Source organism: Neovison vison, chromosome 1, assembly GCF_020171115.1.
Source record: "Neovison vison isolate M4711 chromosome 1, ASM_NN_V1, whole genome shotgun sequence".
Lineage (NCBI taxonomy): Eukaryota > Metazoa > Chordata > Mammalia > Carnivora > Mustelidae > Neogale > Neogale vison.
This window is the reverse complement of record NC_058091.1, coordinates 82,562,945-82,572,913: the sequence shown is the minus strand read 5'-3', so window position 1 is coordinate 82,572,913 and position 9,969 is coordinate 82,562,945. Positions and strand designations below refer to the sequence as shown.

Sequence of the window (9,969 nt, the reverse complement as noted above, 5' to 3'; positions counted from 1 at the left end):
CCTGTAATCCTCTTCAAACATAACTACCATCTTGCTGAACCTCGCTGGATGCGAAGAGGTTGTCGTTATTTTCTCCTGAATTTGTGGGAAAACCAAAGTTCCCCTGGTCCCATGGTCAAAGTCAAGTAAAAATATCAAAGTGATGGGTACAGGGGATAGGAGGTACCCCCTGGAAGGTGAGCCAGGACAAGAATGGAGATGCTCAGCCCTCTCTAGGGGCGCGATCAGGCGCTCACGTCCCAGCGATTTAACCACGCGGTACTTCGGGCAGCCTGCCACGACGCGGAGCCTGAGTAGCGCGGCAAGGAGTGCGCTGCGACGAAGGACGCTCAGTCCCCCCGGAGATGCTCTAGCTGGAGGAAGCCAAAGTAGAAACTTTGTATCCACAGATAGACAGGACCTGTGCAGAAGGGGAGAGTGTGACCCTCCGTAGTAGCGCCAACTGGCCGTGATCTGTTGTGGGTGCGGCGGCTGCGTGGGCACCTCCGCTCCGCTCAGATTGACTCCGAGAGCGCGGGCCGGCGGAACCTGAACCAGGTGCGGGGCAGGGCGGAGCGGCCCTCCGCAGCCCCAGCGGGCCTAGGCGGCGAGGAAGACTCGGACCTACACGACCACTTCCCGCCTCCAGGAGGGCACATTGTGGCTCTTTGGATAAAGGTTCGCTCTTTAGCCTCCAGAGAAAACAAAGGCGACTCCTCTGAAACACCCTGGGCGGGAGGGTTGAGTTGGGGGCAGGAAGGGTGTTCTGCTCCACCCGTGAACCTAGATCCCTAGCCAAAGGCTCTAGGAGCCGGCCCAGCTCAGCAGGAGGCAATATGGACCCTAAAAAGGCTTGCATAAAACTGGACTGAGTGGTGTCTTTGTTTTGTTTTGTTTTGTTTTCATTTATTTTAACTTTCTTTAAAGTCGACATTGTACTTAAACTTTTCGGTCGCTCAGGACACAGCACCATTTATAAACCGAACTGAGACTTGGAGCCTTTACGCATTTATTACTCGGGCAAAACCAAAACCTCAACCTGGATACAATTTGGCATAAATATTCACGTATTGAAGACAAATATATCTTTAAGAGTTCATTTGTTGGCAGTTTTACAACCTGGGAATCGATGTCAGAATTTTTGTTGTTTTTAAACTGGGTAATAACGAGTTCGTGATGCACGCTGCCTCGTCCTTGGTTCTGGGCTCTAAGTGTTCCCAAGTTCTGCCCCCGCCGCGCTCTCAAGTCAGGCCCACCACTACTCCTGTAATGCCCTTTCCACCCCCTGATCCAGTCACACCGACAGTGTTGTCTCGATTCATCCCTAAACTTGCGGGACGGAGGACTCCACTGTGAAACCTTGCTCCCCCGGGGCTGTGTTGGGAGTGGGGAGTCGGGAAGGATGAAGAGCGTCGCGGGAAGCCCTTTCGAGCCAGGAGAGCTCTCGGCAGGAAAGAGAACAGCGATGTATGTTTCACAATTGAAACTCAACCTTTCAACCGTCTTAAAACAAAAACAAAAACAAAAACAAAAACACAAAATCGCAGTTCCCGTTTTACTGTTTGAAGAGGCAGCAAAAGTCCTCTCTGACTTCCTGCATTCCCCAATGACTCCTCTTTCAGTCAATAAGTCCTCGTCCCAAAAAGTTGCCGTAACTTAAAAGGACTTCAGGCCGAGGAGACCCGGGACTGCAAGGGATCGGGTAGGGGGCCTCCTGGACTCCTCGAAAGCAGCTCTCACCGGGAGCCGTCGGAGGCAAGGAGCGAACGCGCGGATGGAGCAAGTTTGAGTGGAGGACTTCCAAGAGAAAGTGTCAGGATCGAAAGCTAAAGAGGCAGGAGGGGTCGGAGAGCGGAATTGAGGTGTGGAGGCCGGCGGTGGGTCGGAGGAGGCGCATCAGGGCGGTCATTACCGGCTTCAGCCATTGCCATTTCCCCGCAGAGGAAGCTCCTACGCGCCCCGCCGGAGTCTCCCGACTCCCTCGACTTCCTGACTGAGGTGACAAGGATACCCTAGGGGATTCCTGGGGAGCGCGCTGTTCCTCCCGGCCCTCACCAGAAGCCGAGAGCAGATAATCTGCCCCACCTGGCCACCCCCGGACTCACACACTCTCAACCCTCCAGTCTGAGGCCGGGGCTCTCCCACCGGACCTTTGCCACCACGCACCAAACTTCTTTCTCTCCCCAAGTGCGAGAATCCCCACTTTCCCCCTCCTGCACTCCTCCCTCCCTCTCTGCCTTTTCTGTCTCTGTTGGTTTGCTTCCCTGTCCAGCTCTCGCCTGGGAATCCTGCTTCTCTTGGTGCGAAGCCTCAGGGCTCAGGCTCGGAGTTGAGCAGTTCACCGCACGCTTGGCTACCAGCTCATCGCCGGGCAGCCGGGGGAAACACGCCGGTAGCCCCTCGGGCCCAGTCCCTGGCTCCCCATTGGCCTCCCGGTCCCCGCCCCCTCTGCGGCCGGGAGTGGCGTCAGCACGCCAGTCCAGCGTGGGGTTTAAATGCCCACTAGCGGGAGCCCGGGCGCTTCCATCCCGGAGCGCGGTCTGGGTTGAAATTGCCGGGGTGGGGCGGGAGCCTGCGAGCGGGATCCCAGGCCGCTGAGCGCGCTGGCCACCGCTCCGCCGCCGATGACTCGGGAGCTCGGGTCCAAGCGCCGCCCATGCAGCATCACTGCGCTCCACCGACCCAGAGTTCATGAAAAAACACTTACCCGTCTTCGCAGCGGGGAGCCATGAGCTGTCTGGATGTTATGTACCAAGTCTACGGTCCTCCCCAGCCTTACTTTGCAGCCGCCTACACCCCCTACCACCAGGTAAGTGTCTCTCCCCGGGCCGGGACCTTGGAGACGGATGGCGCGCCCCTGCTTCCTGGAGCACCGCCTGCACCCTGGGGTCCAGGGCACCTCCGCACTGGTCCGGGGCGTCCTACCAGCGGCGGGAGCCCCGGGGATGCGGGGATCGCCGGCGCTGCCACACGACAGGTTGAGTTAACCCCTAGCTTGTCCACTTGCTCTCTTGGGAAGGCAGCTAAACCCTGCTAATGCGTGCCCGGTGCTTCCGGGGAACGATCACACGAGGATCGCGCGAGCGATCTGTCGAACTCCACAGATTCTTCGGTGCGGGCGAGGGGAGATGAGAGCAAAGCTCGCGCAGGGAAAACCAAACTTTGGTCTCAAAGGTGAGAGTGACGAGAACAAAAGCAAAGGCCAGTCTCTGTCTTTCTGTCTAAAATACAAAGGCCTGCGTTCTCACCCCTGCAAGTTTATCTAAGGAGTAACATTTTTCCGTTTCAATTCTCAAGGGATCAGGCCAATTAATTCCGGAAACAGAGAATTCGTTACAAAGAGAGCTGCGTGAAAGCGTGGGTTTTATAATCTTTGCTCTGCAAAGTTCTGGGGACTACTATTGGGGTGCAATTGACCTGGCGGGTGCGAGTGTCCGAGATAGTATTTCGCCTTTCTAGAGCCTGCGTGGCTGCATCAGGCTCTCCTGTCGTCCACCTGTAAGACCCTTTACCCCGTTTCAGCAAACTCTTGAAGATTCGATTATTTCAATTCCTCTCTTCTCCGGACTGAATCTGGTAGACCAGTTTTTCTTTCCGCGTCTCAGCCGATATTGTCGAAACGGAGGACCATAGTCCAGTCAGAGAATAAGATCACACACCCAGGGAGACTTAGGAGTCGGAAGCAGGTTCCAAAGTGAGGGCCTGGACTCCTTCTGTTCAAGAGAGACTGAAATACATCCCACCTTCCCCCGACCCGTCCAAGTTTTTGCCAACTTTGCGAATTCAGAATGTCCATTCGAAAACTTCCTGATGCATTAATGATGGCACGTGTAGGTTTTGTTTTTTGCCTTTTCTTTTTAACCCCCTGCCCCTTTTAAACTTTCCATCTAGGACTTTGTTTAGTCTCACGATGTTAATTTAGGGAATCACCAGAGTCCCTCATTATAAGCCAAGCGGGGAATGTGGTGGAAGTGGCGATCCTTACCACTAAGTAACTCCAGTCTTTTGGTTTCAGCGTCTGAGATGGCTTCTTCCCAGGCTGGCACTATTGCAAGGAGGAGAGATGGGTTGGTTTTCTGTTTGGTCCTTTCTCCTCCCTGACCCTGGACCAACCCAACATATGCCATTCAGTTCTCTGCTCATTTTTGTGTGATCAGCCTGCTTCAAGACCACCTCTGCCTACATCCAATGTCCTAACCCGGCATTCAGTCTATTGCTCATTTCTAAGAAAATATTTCAGCAGCTACATTTGGTTTTTAAAATTACTACAAGACGGCCACAATTTACCAATCCTTACAGCCAAGATCTTCTTCGTTCCTTGTTATTTCCTCAATGTGCCCAGAGATGGTGAGGGTCGAAATGCTCATAGTCCTCTGGTTTTTTTCTTATTCAAAAGAAGAGTTCTTTATTTCGTGAGATTAAGAGTCACTTATGGTTTGTCTCCCTCTCTATCCCATCTTGTTTCATGGATTCTTCTCCTACGAAACAAACTGTGGGTTGCTGGGGGGGGGTTGGGAGAAGGGGGGTAGGGTTATGGACATTGGGGAGGGTATGTGCTTTTGGGTAAATTGGAAGGGGAGATGAACCATGAGAGACTATGGACTCTGAAAAACAATCTGAGGGGTTTGAAGTGGCGGGGGGGGGGGCGTGGGAGGTAGGGGTACCAGGTGGTGGGTATTATAGAGGGCACAGCTTGCATGGAGCACTGGGTGTGGTGAAAAAATAATGAATACTGGTTTTCTGAAAATAAATAAATTGGAAAAAAAAAGAAGAGTTCTTTAAAAACTGAGATAGACTTTTAAGTGGACAGTTTATGGGCGACCAGAGAAATATCAGCTTGAGTTTATTCACATGATCCATATCAGAATGTTACGCCACATTTTTACCCCACTAGATTCTTTCCTAAATGGAACTATCTCTGACCTCTGTAGAAGTTCTTCCTTAACATTTCTGGCTGCAGTGGAGTGGATTTTGGCATTTTCGTGCTCTCTCAGGACAATGCTTAAATCCTGCATCCTGTGCATCTGCCCTGGAATCTTAGGCAGGGGACAGTCAGGCCCTAACTGGACTTGGGTGCCCTTTATCCCTGGAGCCTGATTTTAAAAATATATCTGCCCCAAGCCTGGCTCTGTGGTTAAACTCCGCTCCTATCCTGGCATCTTCTGGGACTTTTCCCCTAACATCTTCAGAGAGCTTTCCCTGTGGCCTGGCCGCAAGTCTGGGGAGATGGAGACACCAAGAAGGGCAGTTGGCCGCTCATGGAGCACAGGGCTTAGGGCCCGGATGCCAGTTTTCACCCTGGATACCTTAGGGATCTGAGGGAGTGAAGTGGGAACCCAATTTGCCATCTCTTTTGAAATTGACCTCTCTGTTCTTTCTCTCTTGGAGCAGAAACTAGCCTATTACTCCAAAATGCAGGAAGCCCAAGAATGCACCGCCAGCCCCAGCAACAGCACGGGCAGTGGCAGCTCCTCCTTTTCCAGCCAAACTCCAGCCAGTATCAAAGAAGAAGAAGGCAGCCCAGAGAAAGAGCGCCCACCTGAGGCCGAGTACATCAACTCCCGCTGCGTCCTCTTCACCTATTTCCAGGGGGACATCAGCTCTGTGGTGGACGAGCACTTCAGTAGGGCCCTGAGCCAGCCTAGCAGCTATTCCCCGAGCTGTACAAGCAGCAAAGCACCCAGGAGCTCCGGGCCCTGGCGGGGTGAGTGAAAGGCCCACTTCTAAGGGCAGATACAGAGCCCTCTAGGCCTGGGCCCACCTAGGAAAGGCAGCCAAAAGAATACTAGGTGTCAGAGAGGAGGTGAGGACAGGGCTTGTGGAGAGGGTACGTAAAAGGAAGGAAGGGGGGGAAATCTCTCCTTTGAAGAGGCAGAGCAGAGCAGTGACCTATAAAATCCACTAGCCTTGGAACTGAGAGACCTGCGTTTTCCCACGGGCCCTGCATATCCTAGCAATATGACCTTGGGCAAGTCTTTTAACCCTTTTGAGGTCAGTCTATTTACCCGTCTCCAAAATTAGAATAATATCACCCTCTTAACTGTACCTGGAGATGGCTGTCTGGCAAATAGAAAAATGTATGTAAAAGTGCTGTGGGAATGTGAAGCTTCCAGCATTGTCCCAAGCCACGAGGAAGGTCTTCACCTACAACAACCTCCAAGGTGCTTAGCAGTTCTGAAAATTTGCCTAGAGGAAAAAGTCCTAGATTCCACTGGAAGCAAAACCTGCTGATGAATGTCTCTTAAAATGTATGTATGTATGCTTTTTGCCAGGCTTCAGCTGCTTAGCAAAACTTGATGCAGAAAATGTCTTTCAGTAAGCAAGTAAAGTACCAAAGAAATAAAAATTTAGGTACAGCCAAAACATCTCTAAGGGTTTTCCCCAAACACATCCCCTCTTTATTGTTCTACCCTTCTCTCAAAGCACTGCTTTATCTAACCCGGGACAATGATTTATTGGTCAAGTCAACTAAATCTCCCTTCTATTCTGAAATCTCAATCTCCTTTTAGTCCCAGGGCAAGGGTGGGGGTAACTATTTTGGGGTAAGCTTTCTCACTAAACTTAATTTTTGATGTGTTGTACTAAGATGAGAAATGAGGATTTTGTAAAAAGAAAACAAATATTACATTGGGGTGGGGGGGCGGGAATGACAACCCTCACCCTCCCTTTTTCTCTTAAGAGTGTCTGACAGTTTGTACCTAAACAAGATCCCAAATCATTAGTTTGGAATACAGAACATTCTTTTTATTCTCCAGTTGCCTAAATATTTTTAACAGGAAGACTGTTTGCTACTTAGAATGCATTTTCAACACATTTTTAATTCTCTAGTATGCGGGACAGATGCCTTCCCTAGAGGAGGTCCTGGATCAAGTCCCCAGGCATTATATATCTTTCTTTCCCTCCCTTTTCACTAAACACAATAAATTTGATCTAAATGCTGTTGTTCTTTTAAAATGCTTCCCAGGGCTAGGGGTCAACAGTGATAACTGGCCATAAGAATTATTATTATATTATTATTATTATTCCTGGTTTCCACACAAGTATTACTAATTAAAACTTTAAAGATCTTCCCTTTGTGTCCCTCTGCAAATAATACAACTGCTCCTTTAATATGTCCAGTTTATTCTTTCGCTTGAGTTCTTGGAAAAAAGTATTTGAAAGGTTTCTAGAAAGGAGGCTAATAATAGCAAGACTTTGAAATATGTCGATGGACTTCCAGTCTATCAGAGGCCTTGGAGGGGCACATTTTCTGGAGCAGGGGAGGCTGAAACGCGAGAGCGGGTAGTGAAATCGCTAGGCGGCTGACCAAGAGTGGGAAGAGGTATCTTTAGCTTGGGAAGAGGATGCGGGCTGGGACAGGGAGGCCGCATCTACTCCGAGGCCGCCGGGGCAGAACAACCTGGAGTCGGAGGAAGCTCCCTGCGCCCCAAAACTGGAACTGGAGGGAGTGTCTCTCCTTTCTTCCTCTCCCAATCTGTCCTGGGGTTTCCGCACTGGAGACGCGTCTGCAAACTCCGAGGAAGCGATCCTCCTTCCCAAAGGGTTTCCCCTATTTTGCGGTGCCTCAACCTCGTATTCGCAGGCTGCGGCACCCCCAGAAAGGCGCCGCCCCCGAGGCCGGGCTACAGGTCCTCTCCCCGCCCCGGCTTTCCCGCCGGTCACCCGCCCGGCGCGTTCAGCTTTCCCGCGGTGCGGGGTTGGCGTTTCCATCTCCTCCTCGGTGACGCGCTCCTCTCTTCCTTTCCTCCCCTCCGCCTCGCCGGCCTGCAGACGGCTCCTTCCCGATGAGCCAGCGCAGCTTCCCCGCCTCCTTCTGGAACAGCGCGTACCAGGCACCGGTGCCCGCGCCGCTGGGCAGCCCGCTGGCTGCCGCGCACTCGGAGCTGCCGTTCGCCGCCGCAGACCCCTACTCACCGGCCGCGCTGCACAGTCATCTGCACCAGGGTGCGGCCGAGCCCTGGCACCACGCGCATCCACACCACGCGCACCCGCACCCGCACCACCCGTACGCGCTGGGCAGCGCTCTCGGCGCCCAGGCTGCCGCCTACCCGCGGCCCGCCGCGGTGCACGAGGTCTACGCGCCTCACTTCGACCCGCGCTACGGGCCGCTGCTGATGCCCGCAGCTTCAGGGCGCCCGGCCCGCCTCGCGCCCGCCCCGGCGCCGGCGCCCGGCAGCCCGCCCTGCGAGCTCTCCGCCAAGGGCGAGCCGACTGGCGCCGCGTGGGCCGCGCCCGGAGGACCTTTCGCCAGCCCCGCGGGGGACGTGGCCCAGGGTCTGGGACTCAGCGTGGACTCAGGTAAGCGGGAAAGGGAGCTTGGTCTCCCCGGACCCCTCCTGCCCTGTGTCCGACCCTGGGCTGAGCCCCGGATCCCCCTTAGTTCTCCTTGGAGACCCCAGTGACATTTCGGCCCAAAGGTCTGCATGTCAGGGTAGCGCTTCAGCAGGCAGATGACCCAGTGTCGTCGGTGTGGGCAGAAAGAGAAAGACACTGCCCTAACCTTGATAGTAGATACAATAGATTTTTTTTTTCCAAATTTAAATAAGCAAGCAAGCAAACAAACAGTTAAAAAGGTTCTAGCTCTGCGCTGTTCAATTCTGTAAGCGCTAGCCACACGAAGCTGCCGAGCACTTCAAATGTGGCTAGGAAGAATTGGGATGTGCTGTACACGCATAATACACACTGAATTTCAAAACTGTACAAGGAAAAAATGTACAATTCATCTCACTAATATTTATGTTGACTGCATGTTGGAATACTTTCGACACATTGCATATTGAACATATTGGGTTAAATAAAATATATTACTAAGATGAATTCTCACCTGGTTCTTTTTACTTTTTTTCCAATGTGGCTGCTAGAAAATTTAGAATTATGCCTGCGGCTCCTATTGTGTTTTTATTGGACAGCGCTGATCTAGAGTACCTAGAGCTGAAAGTGTAGTTCAAAATCTTTTCCAGCTTGGGGGGTGGGGAGGTATTGTGTCCTAGTGACAATTTTAAGGAAAGAAAAATGTGCTTCTGATATCAAACTAATTGCCAAGTTAAATAGGTCTCTTATAATGTAAAAATTAAAGAGAATGTGGTTTCAGTGACTATATTGAGTTTCTGGCTTAACAAGTTGAAATTGAAAAGTACATTCTTCTGCTTCCTTTATTTTTAGGGCATAACCAAAAAATGGTTTATACTATAAACATAATCATTGGCTTGTAGTCTTGCCCATGCGCCCTTTCTTCAGGTGAAGATTTGACATTTCTGTTGGCTTGGCTTTTACTTTCATTCATGTCCTTTAAGTGAATTCTGTGACATTCACAATAAAACAGCGGTGTTTGTCTTTCTCTTTCCTTAAATACCTGTGCCTTCCTGCCCCCAACCCCTTCTCCGTTTCTCTCTATTTCTCCTCTCCCTCTTTCTCTCTCTTTCTTTTGTTTTCTTTCTGTTTTCAGGTTTCCAGCGTCAGGACAAAAGCAAGGATCTGCACTGGTTTTAGACTGCCTACCTTGTTCCCTGTAGGTCTCTGCCTAGTGCCAATTGCTGATGCTCAGAGCTGAAATCGAGTGGGTTTGTAATGGCTTCTGATCTTGGTTTGCAGCTCATCGTTATTCCCTCTGTGGCACATCCCTCCTGAGCTGATCTGATGGCCCCGGGTTTCCCCTTCCCTTTCCCTTCTGACCAGCCACGGAGGTTCAGCATCTGGGCCTCTTACTTCATGGATGAGGATGTGGGGGAAGGCAGAGACTTCAGACATCTCCACGTGTTGGGAAAACCAAAACATGCATCTTCAGAAACTTTGTCTAACTATATTCCTTCTGCGGAAAGAGCAGATCCAAAGACTCTGACTCATATTTAATGACTTTGGGGCAAATCACTGGAAATACCTGTGGTGAACTCACTTAGGTGATATGTTGTCTTAAGTTTTCTTGGAAAGAGGAGAAAAAAAGAGACTTTCTGGTGTGAATATTTTCTATGCTGATGTGAATTATGTCATTAA

At 51.3% G+C, this 9,969-nt stretch overlaps 1 protein-coding gene across 2 annotated transcripts; it reads left to right on the top strand.

Moving 5' to 3' along the window:
- Positions 1-2,707: 2,707 nt before the first annotated feature.
- On the top strand, positions 2,708-9,611 carry VGLL2 (vestigial like family member 2). Of its 2 annotated transcripts, XM_044236926.1 has the most exons (4): positions 2,708-2,788; positions 5,371-5,683; positions 7,750-8,277; positions 9,571-9,611. In XM_044236926.1, the coding sequence occupies exons 1-4, from the start codon at positions 2,708-2,710 to the stop codon at positions 9,609-9,611; spliced, it is 963 nt and encodes a 320-aa protein (XP_044092861.1). The 2 variants fall into 2 exon arrangements, with proteins under 2 accessions (XP_044092861.1, XP_044092871.1); XM_044236936.1 differs by lacking the exon at positions 7,750-8,277.
- Positions 9,612-9,969: the final 358 nt, after the last annotated feature.